At 42.2% G+C, this 19,742-nt stretch overlaps 1 protein-coding gene across 1 annotated transcript in view; it reads left to right on the forward strand.

Moving 5' to 3' along the window:
• Positions 1-19,742, forward strand: part of MYRFL (myelin regulatory factor like) — a 106,257-nt gene that overhangs the window by 48,485 nt on the left and 38,030 nt on the right. Inside the window, exons 7-11 of the mRNA XM_033116129.1 lie at positions 1,391-1,586; positions 3,623-3,699; positions 4,873-4,983; positions 6,699-6,789; positions 12,667-12,867. Coding sequence (XP_032972020.1) covers positions 1,391-1,586; positions 3,623-3,699; positions 4,873-4,983; positions 6,699-6,789; positions 12,667-12,867 — 676 coding nt within the window. The remainder of the gene's footprint in view (positions 1-1,390; positions 1,587-3,622; positions 3,700-4,872; positions 4,984-6,698; positions 6,790-12,666; positions 12,868-19,742) is intronic.

Below are 19,742 nucleotides of genomic sequence, written 5' to 3' on the forward strand. Positions count from 1 at the left end.
CCTCTGTAGTAAAATGTATACAATTCAAGCCATCTAGCCTTTAGATGAGCAAATTAGCAGATTAGTTCTAGAAACCCGAGTCAATGTTAAGTTCCGATGGCAAAAGGCATGTGGTCTGTATCAAATTCTTCATTCAGTGGATTTTCCTGTTGCTGCTGGCGGGTGCTATGATTCCGGAGGCTTTGACTGATCAGCTACTTGAGGGTCATCAATGACCCAGGGAGTTGATTCACTGGGAAGGGGCTTGACTTGCCAAGAACATGCAAATCGTATTTAGCCAAGAGACCCACTAATATTTTCTGTCTCTGGAATTAGAGGAAAATTTAGAAACTGTGTTGTTCATTAGAATGGCAGCCTTCCACTTAAGATCCCAGGATGCAAAAATCCACACGGTAGCAGAGAGCTAGCAGAGCAGTTAGCACTGCTCTCCTCCTCATGTGGTCCTGAGAAGGAGCTACTTTCCTGAGGAAAATCCCCCTTTCAGCATCCTTGATGAGTTAAAAATCATGTTCCATATCCACAGCATGTCTGGAAAAAACTCATCAAAGGAGTTTTCAACTTCTATATTCTCTTCTCTATTTCATCAAGGTATACATTTAATATGTTTTATTTTTATTAACATGTAAAATATTTAATTAATTAAATATTTAATTAACCATGGAGCTTTGCTATTGAAAATGATTTGATAAGAACAAGTAAAGCTAGAGTCTGATTAGCCACTCAACTATCATTCCATTTCTTTCTGCAGAAATCACCAGCACAGTAGGTTTTCAGTGCTATTACCAGGTTGGGTGGATAAAAAGGAAGTGACCATTGAAAACAAGTTTTCAATTAGTAACATGCCTGGCTCTGGTTAATCTGGTTTAAAGCTATTCCTGGTATTTCTGACCTGTCTGCTTTATTCCTATGACCACCAGTAGGCTGAATATTCGTTCGTCTGAGTGACCATTTGGGTGTGGTGTTGCTGATAAAATTTAGAGACTTCTTTTTTTAAAGGAGAAAAGAGATAAATTCTATCCCAGATATTTCACAAGTCTGAGTAACGTGATGACTTCCCAATTTCTAGTCTCCATTTTTCTATTGTTTGGTGAAGCCAAATTAGAAGTCTAGAAAGCAGAAAGGGAAAAGGCAGATTGAGGAAATAATGCTTCCATTTGGCAAGAATTGTGCTCCTTCCTTGCGAGGAAAAAAGCGGTGAGAGAGCCAGCTGTATTTTGAAATATCATTTGCATTTCCTCACTAAAAATTCACAAAATCGATTGATTAAATATAGCAAAAGGCACTTCCTGCAATATATGTTCTTGAAATGTTTATGCAATTAATACGGTTAATGAAAGAGAATGTGTAGAAAATATTTGTAAAACTGGTTTCTTGATTCCTCTTTTCATAGACCCAGTATAGGATATCGAGTTGTCACAGACAAAGGATTCACTTTTTCACCAGCGGATGAAGCTTTTGTTTGCCAAAAGAAGAACCATTTTCAGATAACCATCCATATCCAAGTTCGGGGAAGTCCAAAATTTGTCAAAACCCAAATGGGCGTAAAGCCAATAGAAATGTTTTACTTGAAAGCTTTTGGGGTTAAGGTAAGTCTTTTATTTAGTTCCATTTCATTCAGCCAACATTTATTAAGGGTTCCAATTGTCTATTGCTGCATAACAACCTACCCCAAAACTTAGCAACTTAAAATATTAACCATCATTTATGTGGGTCACAAATCTGCGACTTGGTTAGGGCTTTGCTGTGACAGCTCATCTCTGTTCAGGAGGCATCAGCTGGGGCAGCTTAACTGGGCTGGGATCCAATTTGCAGATGGTTCACTTACATCTGTCAGTTCATGCTGGTTGTTGGCCAGGAACGCAAGGTGGCGGTAGCTGGGTGGCCTTGGTTTCCTGCATGTCACCTCTCTCTGGGATACCTTGTGCCTCCTCCCAGCATGGCGGATAGGTTCTAAGAATAAATGTTCCAAGACACAGGAAGCAGAAGCTGCCAATTTCGTTCACTTGGACTCAGAAACTGGCACAACATCACTTCAAACTGCAGTTTTATAGTTTTGAGTGTGTAAATCTTGTACTTCTACTAAATGTATTCTTAATTATTTTATACTTTTTGATGTTGGTGCATTTTCATATGGAGTAGCTTCAACATTTTCACCAAATTCTCAAAGAGGTCCTGACTCAAAAAGCCAAGGAACCACTAATCTTGTCAATGCCCCGCTCCTTTCCAGTTTAACAGAGAGGGGAGACTGAGGCCTTGTATGTTTTGCAATTCATTTAAGATAATAAATGACAGAGCTGGGCTTAGAAGTCAGGTAGGATGTCTTCTGAGTGATCAATAAGTATTTATTAAATTACTACCTCAGATCCAGTGCCTTTGGGAGAGGAATACCCATTGTCCACATGTTTTATTCTGATCATTAATCTGGGCTTTGGCACTGAGCCTCCCAAAATGGGGCTAGACTGCTAAATATATCAGCTTTTCTTAAACCAAACCAAACCAAACCAAAATACAAAACAAAATAAAAGCAAATACAAACAAGCAACAAAAATGTCACATTTTTCTGATTTTGGAAATAATGAGTCCATTGTGAAAATTTTGAATACAATAGAAAAATATGAAGAAGAGAAAAAACTTTATTCATATTTTCGATCCACCATGTGGTAGCCTAATTTTTCCTTATTTTTTATGTTATTAAAATTAATCATATTGTTAATATATTGTAAAAATAACACTATATGATATTGAAGACGCTATCAACTGTTGTTCACAAAAATGATAGTTTTCTATGGCATAGATATACCATATGAATTCCTGTAAGTTTTATTTCCAATTTTTTGTTGTTAATGAAAATGCAGTCAACCTCCATTCTTGTATACCACTCTTTACATGAGAACAAATTCCAGACGAGGAATTTACACATCAAAGATATAAATGAACATTTTTATAATGTTCTTGATGTAGGTTGCCCGATTGCTTTTCATCAAGTTTGTTACTGTGAGAATACCCACAAGCCATAGGTATCAGGGCAAATCTCACTATGCCCTTGTCACTTTTCACTAATGACAAGAAGAGTTTGTAGTCCATACTGAATAAATGTCATTTCCTGTATTTTATTTTTATCATGATTGCTTCTTCTTATTTGAATGTAAGCTCCTCAAGGGTATAGATTTCTGTTAATTTTGTCAGTTGTTCATCTCTAGTACTATAAGGAACGTCTGCTGCATAGCAGGTGCTCAACAAGTATTTATAGAATGAATGAATAAATGAAAGCAACGAATGAATGAATGAATGAGCACACGCATGCATCCTTTGAGCTGCGTTGCTCCTATGTTTGGCTCCTGATGTTTCAGTCACCTGCTAGCCCATTCTGTACTCACTGTCTACCTGAAATACTCTGCGGTCTTGTGTTTTCATTGTGTAGTTTTGCAGGTATTTGTTTCTTCTCTCACCAATAGCATACTGCTATTAGGGCCATTGTCTTATACATCTTTTCAGTGACTTACCCAGTGCCTAGAATAATGCCTTGGAAAACTTAAGTACTGGAACATTATTTACTAATGAACATTTTTACTAATAAATTAATTTATTAAGTAATTAATTTACTTTATGTTGTTCCATACAGGTAGAAGCCACCAATCAAATAATTGCTATTGAACAGTCCCAAGCAGATAGAAGCAAAAAGATTTTCAATCCTGTTAAGTAAGAATTTCTTTTCTGAATTCCTTTGTGAATGTTTTGGGAAGAAGGCCTATTATCCAATTTATTTTGCTTAGTTAAAATGAATCCTACTGTAGAAACTAGTAATAATGTGTTAATGTTGTTGAACACATGTTTATCAACAAAAATAAAGTAGGTAAAATGCATTGAAATAACTGCAAAAAATTCCTTATAAAAAGCTCCATTTTTAAAGTCAGTATTATTTTTATAATCATTTACTACTGACAGCCTTGCTAACAACTTTGCCTCCTTGAGATAGATTATGGATATTTAATTTTTCATTTAAATCAGCACTACGCTGTTGGAATTAATTTCGAGGTTCTGGATCCATGCTTTGCTTACAATTCATTTTTTTCTTATTTCTTAAAGCTATATTGATAGAGTTCCTAATAGGTTCCAAAATAGAAAGCGTACAGGACAGGGATTATCCAAAGCAACATGGTGGTCCAAAGTGAAAGTCCCCTGTAGAAAGACTTAGGAATAGGATTTGCTTTTCCACTGATTTGGCTGGGATGCAGTTGAGACGTCTCAGGGTTTTGACCCTGAGTCAGTCCCATTTGGGCCTGGAAAAAGATGGTCCCTTAGCTGGGACAAAAGAGGCAGGAACTCAGCCTGACACTAAGTGGGAGCCACATGTATAAGCACAGCTCTAAACTTGCCCGGTGCACCTGGTTCTCCCTCATTCAGGCAGGCTATGTGTGATCATCCTTAGGAACAAGTGGCCTCCCACAGTCAAGCCAAGAGAGGGCAAAGATGGGAGGAACCAAGAGAAATTGCTTTGGTCAGGAGGCGAGTGTTATATTAGCAGTGGCAGAGGCTCAAATGAAATATGTCTTTTCTCCCCATTGTGGAGGTAAAATAACCCATAAGTGGTATAGGGAGCATACCGGCCTTATGAGTCAGAAACTCTGGGCTTCAGCTCTGGCTGAATGAGTATTTTTTACCATTCAAGAGTTATTCTGTGGCCTCTCCTGGCAACCATTTCTGGCCATGCTGTGGATAGTTTATTAAAAATCAATAAATGGAATAAACTGTCCTCCACAGTGTGATGAGAACTGGGGACTGAACATACTTAAGAATCTCAGACTGGGTTAGATATGATCAAAGACTCCACATTCTTTTCCAGTCTCTTGGTATTTCTGCTGTTTGTTTTAGAATCGACCTGCTGGCCGACCAAGTCACCAAAGTAACGCTGGGCCGACTACACTTCAGCGAAACCACAGCAAATAACATGAGAAAGAAGGGGAAACCAAATCCTGACCAGAGGTACCAATGGCACTATGTTTATCCTGCGGTGATCGGTGCTTTGTCTGACCGGAGTGTCCTCCAGAGACGCCTCTTCTCCTCTGGGCCCTCCTAGCCCACAAATCGGGCCCCCCTCAGCCACTTTCTTCCTTTCTGTGACTCTTTCAGTTTATTAACACTTTTCACTTACCTTAGACATCTTTCTTGTCCATCCTCATCTCTGCAATGCCCAGCCCCCACCCACTTGCCACGAGTCTCAGGAGTGAGCACATCTCACAGCTGTCCAAGGGCCGAGGATTGACTGCATTTCTCAAATCTGTGTGCTGGTCACAAATATGCCCTGAATCCTGCAGCTTTACTTTAACCTTTTTTGGATTAAACAAAAAGAAAAGAAATTTGCATTAATGATTTAGACGCGTGGTTCTCATAGTGTGGTCCCAGGACTGTCAGAGATAGTAGCATCTAGACACTTATTAGAAGTGCAAGTTCACAGGCTTCAACCAAGACCTACTGAATCAAAAGCTCCGGGGTGGGGCCCAGCAATTTGTATGTTAACAAGCCCTCCCGGTGACTCTGAGGCAGGCTTATGTTTGAGAACCACTGGTTTTACAATATAGGTTTTGCGGTTGGACAAAATTGAATTTGGATATTTGATACTGCCATTTACTAGCTGGGTGACCTTGAGCACATCACTGAACCTCTCTGAGACTCATTTTCCTATTCTGTAAAATGGGGACAATAATCACATCCTATGTGTACAGGATTGTTCTGGAGATCTACAGGAAATAAAGTAGATTAACGGCTTAGCCCAGTGTATGACATGTTGAGTGCTCAGTAGATGGTAACTAATAATAATAATAATAATTAATAATAATAATATAACAACAACAATAACAATTATTACTACTATTGATTGATTTTAGATACAAAGGAGAACTCTTGTTCTCTAGGGATTGGAGAGTCTGTAGAGTGTTACTGAGGAAGTTGGTGAAGTTTTTCGTGCAGTTTTTAAAGCAAAAGTTTCTCTGATAAGGACAGTATTTTGACTTTCAGGAAATGGTCTGATCTTAAAAATGTCTCATCAATGGTACATATTAAGAAGCAATTGAAATTGCAGGATGAAAATTGCCTTGGGAGCCATAGGGGAAGGTCCAGGGTTTTGACTGAAGTCATGAGTAGAGGATGTAGAAGATTCTGGGACCATAGCCAAGACCAGTTTGGGGTGGGAAGGGTCCCGTGTGGCTGAGCAAACGCTGCTGGGTCTCCCTCCATTGAGGCCTAGGACATGTAGCTTGGGTGACTCTGGACCAAGGATCCTCTAAGATGACTCCCTGTTGTGCAGTGTCAGTGAGCGGTGCTGTACTGAGGGCCCAGGAATGCCGCCTGTGCCAGATCAGCACAGATGGCCGAGCCCAGGCCCCCAGCAGGATGTCTCCCCAGTGGAGGCTGCTTTGGGGCTCGCACCACTGTGCACCAATACCTCAGACTGGACAAAGGGTGGACCCAGAACAACAGTGAGTAAATCAGCTGCTCTTTCGTTTCACAGGAGGGGCAACTTAGAACCCTAAAAAAAAGCTTTAAGTACACAGGGGGAAAAGCTTTAAGTACACAGTCTTTAAATGGGCAAACCCATCTAGGTAAATTCGCTATTGTATAACTGTGGGCTGGTATCTGATTGCACAAATTATGTCTCTGTTCCCTGATGTGTTGGCATTGGTCTGCTGTTTCTGAATTAGGTACTTCATGTTGGTGGTTGGACTGTATGCTGCTAACCAAGACCAGTTGTATCTGTTGTCTGCCCACATCTCTGAAAGGATCATTGTAAGGGTAAGCTCAGTTCTTTGACTTTTCTGGATCCGACATGCTTTTCTCCCTGAGAAGTGGAATTTGCATTTGCAGTGGCATGTTTGAAGTATGCTGTTTCTCAGTCGATACTGAGGATAGTCATAGGAAATACTCTTATTTTAGTTTCTACACAGCGGTTCTCAGCCAGGAGAACTTCTGTTCTGCAAGTGTCATTTGGCAATGTCTGCACACATTTTTGGTTGTCACAGCTGGGGGTGCTACTGGCATCTAGTGGGTCAAGGTCCAGGGATGCTGCTGAACACTTTACAATGCACAGGACAGCCCCCCCCCCCCCCCCGCAAAGAATTGTCCTCCTAAAATGTCAGCAGTGCGGTGGTTGAGAAACCCTGGTTTTTACATTACGTTCTAGGCACCGGGCTAAATAATCTATATATGACATCATTTTATATGGTTTTACATTTGTGTAAACACTTTACAATGCACAGGACAGCCCCCCCCCCCCCGCAAAGAATTGTCCTCCTAAAATGTCAGCAGTGCGGTGGTTGAGAAACCCTGGTTTTTACATTACGTTCTAGGCACCGGGCTAAATAATCTATATATGACATCATTTTATATGGTTTTACATTTGTGTTCCGTTCTTTACACTCAGAGGAACTGAGGAGCAAGACGGTAAGAAACCATTCATGATCACACAGCTCGTAAATGATGGAGTCTCGTTCCAACCCAGTTCTCTCTGACCCCAAAGCTCACAGGGCAGGGAAAGGGGTGGGAAGGCATCGCATGCCCCAAAGTGATGGGTGACCCCCGCGGCATCTGGGCCCCTGCCTACCACATAGTAATGGCTCAGCACGTTTTGCTGAATGACTGATTGGTCACAGCTGTGGACAGGATCTTGGCAGCCACAAAAACATGAAGCTGTTGGCAGCTGCAGCTGCAGCTGTGTGAGGCCAGGCTGGCCACTACTGAGGAAGCCAGGGGCATGAGGGAACAGGTAGCCACAGGCCTGGCAGTCCTGGGAGGGGCTGTGTTGTCATGGGTCTTTGAAGTGACACAGGGTGGACATATGAACTACTACACGGAAAAGCGTTCAGTACAGGCATGCCCACACACGCGGCCATTCCCAGTAGGCCTGAGGACAAGATCTGCCCATTTCGGAAAGTGAGTCTTTCCTTGCTTGCCTTGAGCTGTTCTGAGACAAAGGGCCTCTCTGTGTAAGTCTTTTACTCAATTAAAAATAATAAGCTACCTCTTAGTGGAAATCCTTAAACTATGTCTCAAAGTTTTAATGGAGGTGAGGTAATGATGGAAATGAGGTAAAACCCTGATGTATTCAGATGTCCCAGGGTGTGGGCTGGGCTGTGTGCCTGCCTGCCAGCGTGCATGCCCCAGGCGGCACTTTGTGGGGCCTGATCTAACCTGTGGCAAACGAGGCTCCTCCCGGAGAAAGGCAGGTGGGGCCCTCTCCCTTATCATGAGCCAAAGGCAGAGGTTCCCATCCCTCCCTCCACAGGGCTCTGGGTGGCCTTCGACAGCTCACCTGATGTAATCTGGGATTGCTCTGTGCACTAATGGATCTAATTTTAAATAAAGTCTGGAAACCTAGGCTGCGTATTGTTTCTGATTTCTCACAGGAAGAAATAAAGACAGACAATGCCATTCTTTTCAGTTAGCAGAGATTGGATGTCACGAAAGTGCTGCTCTGAGCTGTGTGACTCCTGCTTGAGTCGTGCAGTCTGCTAGTCACCTGCATACTTTGAATAATTTACCTGGTGTCGAGCTTCCTCCATTTCCTGCTGGCAGCTCCCGCAAAGCTATATTCTGGCTGCTGTGCAAGTTCACCAGCAGCAATGTAAGAGGGAACCCCACCGTCTAACATGCTGTTATCAAAACACTGTTAATCGGCGCATCCTCATATCCAAAACGCAATGATAATTTAACTCAGAATGATGACTTTGCGAAGCTGAAAGTTTCTGCACTTCATATTTGGTATGAATGCTAAAAAACATGCAGTTGTATTCAGCATAGATCAGGTGTCATGTTATTCACTGAAATTTTATTTAAAAAAAAATTGTATTCCAGATGTGATTGCTTTCTTCTAGCCATAATTTTTGGTTAAAGAGAATGCCCTATTCTGTAAATGTGCTGGGTAACCAAGGGTTACCATAACAAAAATGAGAAGAATAATAATAAACCCCATCCCCAAACTGGAAATATCTTATTGATATTATTTCATTCTAGCCCCAAAATGCAGAAGTGAAAACGAATGCAGATTTTTGCATCTATTTAATTATTTAATGTTTAAACCAACCAAAGAAAAAAACTGAATTTCAGAAATGGCAATGTCGCTTGAATCAGTGAGTTTTAGAAATGTCCATAGAATACATTTCAGCCCCTCTGAGCTTCCAGAGCACTCCATACAGATATATGCATCATGGGTTGGGCAGAGAGCAGACCAGCCTACATGCTACAAAACAAAAGCCAGATATGCCCTCTTAGGCCACGGCCTGGCTCTGTTAGTTTGAGCTCCAGAATGAGGGAAGAAAAATTTGACAATTAAAGATGTTGCAAGACCTGACCACATTAAACCGAGAACTTTGAATTGCATTTAGCAGATTCGTTTTGAGCCCTAAGAATCATTCCTCCCAACAACAGAGAGCCACAGAAGGGTGATTATATGACGGTTGGACGAGATGAGATTTCAGGCCTCCAGGAGGGGTTCAGGAGACCAAGCTTGTCAGAATTCTCCTTGGAGAGAGAATGGGGAGCAGGACCTAGTAAATCCTTTTCGGTTGTCAATCAAAGCAGCTTTAGAAATATATTATGGTCCTGTAGTGTAAATTGACCAATTTAATGGAAATTAAAGTTTACTCCAAAAAACAGATTTATTTCCCAGGGGTGTGTTTCTGGGAGCATTCCCCAGCAGAGCTCCGTCAGACTCTCCTTGTTAATGACTAGGCTTTCCTTCAGCTTCACTTTCTTTCTAAAACACATCATTAAACCTGGTCTGGTGCTGTGTTGCAAGCTGGAGGCTTGATTACTTTTTTCTGCCTTTCAAAGATGTACCAATTACCTGGGTCCTACCCCCACAGTTTTTGATTCAGTAGGTTGGAGATGCCTGAGAATATGCATTCTCCACAAACTTCCAGGGAAGGCTGCAGCTGCTGCCCTGGGGTCCCCACTTTGAGTAGCATGGCTAGAGAGCATTTCAAGGCCCATTTTCCATAGCCCTTTCAAAGGGTACAAGAATTGGTTTCTTAGGAGCTGCCTTCCTCAGTTCAAACTCTGCTGTTACACTCTTTGGCTACTGCTTTAGAAGCCCAAACAATGGTAAAGCAGAAAAATTCCAGCTTTCCATTCCAAACTTAGAGCAAGCCTCAAATTGCTATTCATTGCTGTTTCCTACTCCAAGCACCTGCAGAGGGCGCCATTTACATTGTGTTCTTTGTGCACAGCTGTTTCCGTCCCTCCCCCCAACCGTGCAACTCTGCAGGTGTGTTGCTGAGGAGAGCAGATAAACTGTTTACGGGTTGAATTGTGGTTGCTATTCACAGCAGAGGGTATTGAGGATGGATTTGAGACTATCCATCCTCATTTTTGCAGTGTTCATGTACAGATGATTTCAATAAATTCTCACAACACTGTGAGATAGGTAAAGAAGACATTATTATCTTTATTCTTCGGAGGAGAAAACTGTACAGAAAGGTTAAGTGACTGCTCTGAGGTCACACAGCCAATTTGTGTCATAACACAGACTAAAATGTTCAGGTCTTCCCTAAATATATGAGGCTGTGGGATACATAAACTATTTTGGAAATTTTAATTCATTTTGGTGTTTGCTATCAATCAACCACTATAATTCCAGAAAGTTTTTCTGTGATTCCATTACAGTTTGACACATTAAGATTCTGGATACTAGAGAAGGACAATAAGTTCACAGATTTTATAAAAATTATAAAAACATTTTCCACTAAGGATGAGGACCCCTCCTTAGAGCAATATACTTAGAATATCATAGGTCTCTGGCCCTTTTCAAAATGATTTGAATGTATTTTAGGGATTTGAGTGTTTATCTGATGAAAGTCAAGTGAGATTGCTGTAATTGTTTCAAAAAATTAAATCTACTTCCATCTGCTGTTCTGTTATCAGTTACCAACATGATAATAATTATCCCAAAGCTCAATAAGAAAAAAAAATCCATCACTGTCCTATTTTGTTTCCTTGAAGTGGCTCATTATGTTCAGAGCAGAGCAAATTCCATCAACATTTTATACAGCATACCTTTGGATTTAGTTGATTGCTTGCTATAAAAGGATTTGAGTCAAAGCCAATTTGCCATTCACAGCCAAGGGGGCTCTAGGGACCTTACAGAAAAGCTCTTTGTTCAAGTGAATTCACACAAAATAATGTTCAACGTTGTTACTTTATATTCTTTCGCTGCTTTTGTCTAGCAAGTGTCAATGGTTGAGTCTTCCAAGCAGCTCAGGGTTCAGACAGGTGGGAATGAAACAGGAAGTCAAAGACACCTAAAAGTTCTTTCACTGAACCCAAACTAAAAATTACACTTTGTGGTTGCTTTTAATTATTATTTTCAACTTGGTAACACATGCATATGGTAAAAACATTCAAATCATACCAAGAGAGTATATGGTGAACAGTAAATCTCCCTCCCACCTCAGTTTCTACATCTGCTAGTCTCCATCCTTGAGGAAACTATTGTTATTGGTTTCTTGAGTGTTCTTCAGAGATAACCTATGCACAATCATCAGACATTGCAATATCTCATATACCACCAGAAAGGCAAAAACTGAAGGCTTTGCATCAGTGCTGACTTTTTAGATGATCAGGGTCCCTACTGTTTGGTCGGAATTTCTGACACCCTGCCTCAAACACTCAAAAATCAGATTTAGAAGGATAGGTGATAATTTTGAAAACCAACTAATTTTGTTTGTAAGGATTTTGAGGGATTCGGAGATCCCTGCTTAAAGGTATTTGGAAATATATTCAGCAGCTAAAGAAAAGTGGAGAGGAGGGAAGGCAGTACGGTGGAAAATTCTTCAGCAAAGAATTTTATTTAAGAGTAAAATCTCCAGAACTTTGTCTAAAGTTTCAGTTGGATTTTCTTTGAAGACTGAATTCGGCCAGGGCTACACCTAGGCTACAGCACAAAAAGGCAAAGTTAGCGTCATTATTTAATAATCAACGGAAGCATAATTTCAGCTCCACGACTTACTAGCTTTGTGGCCTTGGGCTATTTGTCCTTTCAGAGTATCCTTTCAGTAGCAATGAAAAAATAGTACATAGCTTATAGAATTGGGGTGTGGATTTGCACATAACAAATGTAGCTATAATTATTCTTCCTCTAGGACCACCTTTGTTTAGGGAACAGTTAAGGTGTATTAAATATATTTGTATTGTCATTTGCTTGTCAGTTGAGTATGAAATCATAAATATGAAAGTATTTTGAAAGTATAAAGGGGCCAGCTAAATGCAAGGTATTTTTATTTATCTGAGCTTTAACGAGCTTGTAATATTTTCTGAGGTCATGTTCTGGTTTTAAATCATTAGTATTACTATCCTTGAAAAGATAGTCATTTTGAGTTGTCTTTTTCATCTTCCACCCAGTATAACTGACACATTCTCAATTCCAAATGCATTTAATAGAGACTGGATATTCCAAACCAGGGCATCCTGAGCTCCTGTTCATGGGGGCAGAGCAGTTAGGGTAGCCTCCTGGCTCTCCTGGAGCCCCAGTTATTTATCAGAATGTCCCATCCTACATACTATGACTCTCAAGTGAAAGACTTAAGAAACATTGTTTTCCTTTGCTCTGAGGTATAAAGTAATCATCTATTCCTGCTACTGTAACTTTAATTGTAATATACTTGTGTATTTTTCCAGGCCTCTAACCCTGGGCAATTTGAAAATGACAGTGATGCATTGTGGCAGCGAGGACAAGTTCCAGAATCTGTTGTCTGTCATGGTCGAGTGGGTATCAACACAGATGCACCGGACGAAGCCCTGGTTGTCGGTGGTAACATGAAAGTGATGGGGACAATTATGCATCCGTCTGACAGCCGGGCAAAGCAGAATATCCAGGAGGTGAGCATGGGGCAGGCCTCGGACACCTCCCCTGACCCCTGAGTCAGATGTGCTGGGCCCTGCTGGCCTCTGACACGCCTCGCGCGGGGCATCTCTACATGTTGCCTGTGGTGTGAGACTGCTTAACAATTAGGAGTGTTGGAGCCGTTAGGCATCGCTGCCGAAACTAGAATGCAGTTCCTACCCAAGAGAATGGACTTACCTGGCAGGAACAGTGGGCGATGACAGCCCAGCCCTGGCTTTACAAGCAGGAAGTCTCTGAGTTATTTTCCACAGGCCATTGCCCTTCCTTCCATGCATTGTCAACTGCTGGAGGTGGCCTTTTCCTTTCCATCTCCAAATTTTCATCTCCCTGTGCATCTTCCAAGCGCTGTCTCAGTCCATTTCCTGCTCATATTTCTCCTCAACCTTTCCAGCCACTTCCTCCCAGGGTCCCCGGCACCAGCCCTGCCAGCCAGTGTCTGCCCCACACATCATCTTTTTCTGAGCAGCAGCTAGAGAAGCTCCTCTTCCTTAGCCTTCCTAGGTAAATCCCATCAGCTATGGTGCCAGGTCAAGGCTGTCTCCCTCAGTGGAAAGGCAGCCACCTTGTGGAAATCAGACATCAGGCCTAGAAATCAGGACACTTTGGGCTCACCCTGGACAAAACACTTAACCTTGCCAAAATTCAACTGTAAGACGGAAATGGTACCTCCCTCCCTGCCTCACCGAGCCTTGAATACTTTTTAACCCGTTGAGATAATAAGTACTGAATCGTCTGGGAAAGTCACAACTGCTGTGAAGACCGAAAGGATTATTAGGATTCCGATGCCAGATCCTTCCTGGTTCCAGCTCTTCCACCATTTACCAGTTTTCCATTCACTGCTTCTACCACTTCCCCACCTTCTCACTCACACTGCTTCTTCTGAACTCAGTGCGCTGTGAAGCCTCCTTTTCTCATGCTTTTTTAGTTAATAGGAGACTTAATCTGTAAATCATTGGCCATTCTTCCAGACTACATTCCTTTCCCAGTGCAAATCTGCACTGGTTTTTCTAAACCAGCCAAGGAATGTTCTCCTTTGCAGAGAGGATTCCAAAGAATGGTTGTAATTGTAGACTTTTGTGCTGATTGAGAAGCTGCGGTTCATGTTAGAAGAGCTGTGACCTGCTGGCCAGATGGGAACTCTTAGGGCTAGAAAGTTCTCACATACATTTTCAGCTCCCAGTCCTAGATATTGTGCTTTTGCCTTTCAGAGAGAGAGAGAGAGAGATAAACTGTCTGTGTTTCAGAGAACGCCAACTCAAACTTATTCTTGCAATTGGCTATACAATTCCCCACCAGGTCTTATCTAAATGTGAATGGAAGATGACAAGGGGAGAAAGTCCTCCACAACCCCTCCTGCTACCAGGCTTTCTCCAGAACTTCATTTACCAAACGTCTTCAAATGGTGCTCTCCTTGGTGTGAAAAGAATATATTGTCTTAAAATGACAAACTTCCCTAGAGCTTCTCAGATCTCTTCCAGGAAGCCTTCTCCATAAAGTGAAATGCTATCCCAATCCAGGCTCTAAATGTGAGGTTCCTGTATCCCCATCCTGCTCACGGCAGCATGATGTTGTAAAGAGGCCAGTCAGCGGTGGGAAGCTCGAGTTTTCATCCTGTTTCTGGCAACCACTGGCCCAGGAACTTTGGCCCTGAGATATCCTATGCCTCTGTTTATTCTTCTGTGAGCAGGGAAGGCTCAGATTCATTTTACCCAGGTGGAGGGCTTTTTCTATTTATATGAAGCAATTTTTAGCTATATAAGGCTAAGCAAATAGATTTATTATTATTATTATTTAGTTGTAAAAATGCAAATTATATGTAATTCATGTATTACATTATTTCATATTCATATACTTATTCTTAATAGGTCTGTCCACATTTAGGAAATACATGTTTCTAGAAATCTTGTCTGTCCTGTTGGCCATATAGGACAGACAGAGAGAAGACGCTAATATTGATGACAGATGTGTGAACTTCATCGTCACCTCTCCCTGACTCAGTTTTTCCAACTTGTAAACATGAGAGTCATTCTTCCAAATGTGCTGGGAGGCCACCCTTGGTTGATCTGATCGCATGCCTAGGACTGGAAGCACGCATCCTTCATTCTTTAAAGTTGCACGGTAACCAGAGCTGGCTCCTGGGCGAGCCATTGCAAATATAACGGCCAAACATTTTGCCCAATCCCAGGACCGGGGAAAATGAATATAGGTTGCTGCCTTGCCCTGGCTTCAGTTGCTTTGCAGACATGAAGCACATGCGCATCCTGCATAGCGGGCCCTGGGGGAGGAGATATCTGGTGCTCATCTGGACAGATAGCCAAGACACAGAGAAGATAAAGCAGATACAATTGAAACCTGTGAAACTGAAGCACTGGGAAAATGAAGTTGCCGAAGAGGAGCAGCTTAACTTACCCAGACAATGGCATTGTGCTTATCGATGTGTCTCCAGACTGCAGAAGGAAATGCAGCTCTTACAATGGAAACCGAACAAAATTAGGGTGAAAAGGCTATGCTGAAAACCAAAGGGGTGTGAAGAACATCAATGTCAATGCAAAAAAATAAATGAGGAAGTTGAAAGTTGAAGGCGTCAGTCAAATTCTGCAGAAAAGGCTGAAAATAAGGCAGCAAAAGACTCAAAAAATAAAAGCCAGAAAAAAAAATCAAAGTGAAATGCTCAAAAATTTGTTTCTCCCAACTGCACCAGCAGTGAGCTAGTTAAAGACAAAAGTATGAAGAGCTCAAGAAATTCAAACATGCAAAGTCTCCCCTTCGGGCCACAGCCACATGCAGAAGTTCCTCAGTGTGGGGTAAGCCAATGTCACTCAAGCTGCTCCTGATGGGAGACTGATAGTCCTGGCTGTGGGCCAGAGCCAGATGACGTCTAACAAGATCCCTTTCCCTGAACACACTAAACTCCCACGGACTGGAATGTCTTCTCTGTGATGCAATTCTTGAGTTAATGATAGAAACCTCGGGCAGGAGGCAGCGTGACGGTAATAGCTGTTAGCACTCATGGTCAGAACTTTCCAAAACTGCTGTGGGCAAGATCAAACCAGACACCATAATTCAGTTTCTAGCTTCTTGCTCAACACAGATGATGAGCAAGGCATGGCGTTAAGTGCTGGTCTGTGTGTGGTTCTTGACGGAGGATTCCAAGAAGGCACAGCCCTTGCCTCAAGGGCTTTTCCCTAAGCCAAGTGTATACATAGGGAAAATGCAATACGAGCAATTTAAATTTAGCTTTGGGAAGTCTACAAGCCAGAAACCAGAAGAGCATTTTCCTAAAGAAACGTTGTTATAGAAGGTCTTTAGATCCCCAAGCTAACCCTCAGTATTTTCTTTGGCCAAAAATCTGTCTGAAATACAATGGCAATAGTACTATAGAACCTAATTGCTATGTCTAACAGTATGTCTTTGGGGAAAACTCATTCAAGGCTCCAAGCTAGACACCAGGGGTCATTTCCCTCTATGTAGCCTAGACAGCTTGAGTGCACATCCTTCTCGGCTTTCCATCTTCCGCAAAGAAACTGACACTGCCTCCACTTTGGTCTCCCATGGGGGCTCATGTGGGAACCACAAGGGTAATGAGAAGTAGGCAAAGTAAGCACGGGACTCCCAAGAGTGCAGGGAGTGGGGAACCAGGTAGGGCCGGCTAGTGCTAGGCCAGTCCAGGCTGGCTCCCGATTGATCCCGTCTTCCATTCTGGTAGTGTCAGGGATTGTTCTGCCATTTCCCTACCTCCATTCTTTCGTTCCTGCTTTTCTTCATCGAAGTTCTGAGTGCCTATTATATCAGACACTTTGCTAGACCCTGACCAGTCCTTGAGATGAGCAAGACATAGGCTTTACCCTAAGGAATAGAACTTTTATTAAAACGAAGCTCCAGATAAGAAAACTCATTCAATCTCCAGGGCGTGGGGTAGCATCTGGCACATAGTAACTACTTGGTACACATTCGTTGCATGGATGATGGAGCTCACAGTGATAGATGTAGGCATAGGGTAATATGAGATTGGACTGTTCTTTCCCAGCACGGCCTGTGAGGCCTTCCCTACTCTGGCCTTAATCTTTATAACCTAGTAATGTCAAACCCTGCCTCTGTGATGCAGACATCCTTCAGGGGATTTGCTGCCTTGGGACTTGGCTCATGGTGCTCTCTCTGCTCAGCCATCCCTGTTGATGTCTCGCCCTTTCCACCCACCTTCCTACCTTACATCTTTCCCTTCCTAACTGCTATCTTAAAGTCATTAATTTAACAAATATTAGTTGAGCACCTTCTACATTCAAGGAATGATACTAGAAACTGGTAATATGGTGATGAACAGAAAACCATGGCCTCAAACATGTCGTCACCCACATTGGGTGTAGCCTACAGGAAAGACAGATAATAAGTTCCGGATCAAAATGGCGGCGTGAGGTGAACCTCTGTAAAGCTCCCCTGGAATTTACAACTAATCGAACAACAATAACTCCACAAAGGACTCCCTGCACAGCAGACAGGCAAGACGAAGAGGCCCACTAATGAATTCACCTAAAGGTGGGCGAATCGAGCAAGCGGGGGAAGAGGGTAGAGAGAAGTGCGGAGACAGAGCCACGTGGGCGCAGGACGCAGACCTAGTTCAGTGCTCCGAGCTCGCAGCATCCAGGAACTACCGCAGCTGCGGGAGAGGGAAGAACTCGGACTGCTAGGGCTCCGCTTATGACCCACAGGGCTGAGGGGGCAGCATATAACACGGCTGAACCCAACGCTCATGGCAGAGCAAAGACTGAGGGAAGAAGGCTGAAACCGGCGGTTTAAGCCCTCACTGCCACAGAGAACGGAAGCCTTAGGCACTGAGACTAGCCGCCCCCTCCCTACCTTCCCAGAGCTCACCCCACCCCCACCTGCCTGCTGCTAGAAGCGGAACAGTAGCAGTGTCAGATCAAAAGCACAGAATATTTGCTGTTCTGAGAACTGTGGACCACAGACACAAATTCGCAGCCCAACTAGTTCCGGCAGAGGGGAGGGAGCTGTGGAAGCAGGACTGGCTGTGGTGGTGGTCCCCGCCATTGCTCTGGGCCACCTCTCACAACTCACCCCGCCCCTGGCCCCACCTATCTGGGCGGAGTTTACTCCTATCTACAGGAGTAAACAGAACTGCTGAAACATACGGGCTCTGAATCTGGTGCAGGAAGAGCTTTGGAACTTCAAAAGCTCTCCGCATACCCACAAGGACACTGCGCCCTGTGACCCAGGCTAACTATTAACAGAGGAGAAGCCCGTCTCCCAGGGAATCCCCCCATTGTGTGAGAAGCTGGAATAGTGCAAAAAAACATAGCACTACCATGTGAGAGAGAAAAAAAAGGCTGCAGTCGGAGAGAAAATAAAACATTCTACCAACAAGTACTGGAAAACAAAAGAAAGACTTCTTCCTATCTACATGTTGCAGAAGCCACTCCTGTAGATATCTAGGAAGAGAAATAATAAATCAGTAATTGCCATGAATAACCAAGGCAACAAGACAGCTCAGAAAGAAAGTGAAAAGTCTCCAGAAAAGGAACTTAAAGATATGGAAATATGTGACTTAAATGACAGAGAATTCAAGATTGCAGTTCTGAAAAAACTCAATGAGATGCAAGAAAACAGAAAAAGGCAGTTTAATGAACTCAGAAATACAGTCAAAGAACAACATGAGCATTTTACGAAAGAGATTGAAATTTTAAAAAAGAACCAAATAGAATTTCTGGAGATTAAGAACTCAATAGAAGAAATTAAGAATGAAATAACCAACTTAGGTAGTAGAGTTGACCAGATGGAGGAAAGAATCAGTGACATCGAAGATAGAAACCTGGAAATTACACAGATGGAAGAAAAAAGAGACTTGAGACTTAAAAGAAATGAAAGAACTCTACAAGAACTTTCTGACTCCATCAGAAAGAGCAATATAAAAATAATGGGCATACCAGAAGGAGAAGAAAGAGAGAAGGGAACAGAGAATATATTCAAATAAATTGTTGATGAGAACTTGCCAAACTTGTGGACAGAACTGGATCCTTGAATCCAAGAAGCAAATAGAACACTTAATTACCTCAATCCCAACAGGCCTTCTCCAAGGCACATTGTACTAAAGCTGTCAAAAATCAACGACAAAGAAAGAATCCTCAAGACAGCCAAGAGAAAAGAAGATGGTAACCTACAAAGGAAAGCCCATTAGATTATCATCAAATTTTTCACCAGAAACTCTGCAAGCCAGGAGGGAGTGGAACCAAATATTCAAACTATTGAAAGAGAGAAATTATGAGCCAAGAATAATAAAGCCAGCAAAGATATCCTTTAGATATGAAGGAGGAATAAAGACCTTTTCAGACATACAGAAGCTGAGAGAATTTTCTAACACATGACCTGCACCACAAGAAATACTAAAAGAGTCTATTCGACCACCATCAACGGGGACAATTTGTGGCAACCAAAACATAAAAAGGGGGAGAGTAAAGGCCTGAACCGGAATATGGGAATGGAGAAAGTAAGCGTGCTGAAGAAAATGGAATACTCTAAATATCAAACTTTCTTTCATAAACTTAAGGGTAACCACTCAAAAAAAATCCAGAACTGAAATATATACTGTAATAAAAGAAGAAACAGAGGGAAACATCATAGAATACCACCACACAGAAATAATAGACAACAACAAAAAGGCAAAGAAACAATGGAGACACAGCCTTACCAGAAAACTAAAGATAGAATGACAGGAAATCCTCACGTATCAATAATCACCCTAAATGTAAATGGACTGAACTCACCAATAAAAAGGCAGAGAGTAGCAGATTGAATCAAAAAACTAAACCCAACCATATGCTGTCTCCAAGAGATACAT

Source organism: Rhinolophus ferrumequinum, chromosome 10 (genome assembly GCF_004115265.2).
Source record: "Rhinolophus ferrumequinum isolate MPI-CBG mRhiFer1 chromosome 10, mRhiFer1_v1.p, whole genome shotgun sequence".
NCBI lineage: Eukaryota > Metazoa > Chordata > Mammalia > Chiroptera > Rhinolophidae > Rhinolophus > Rhinolophus ferrumequinum.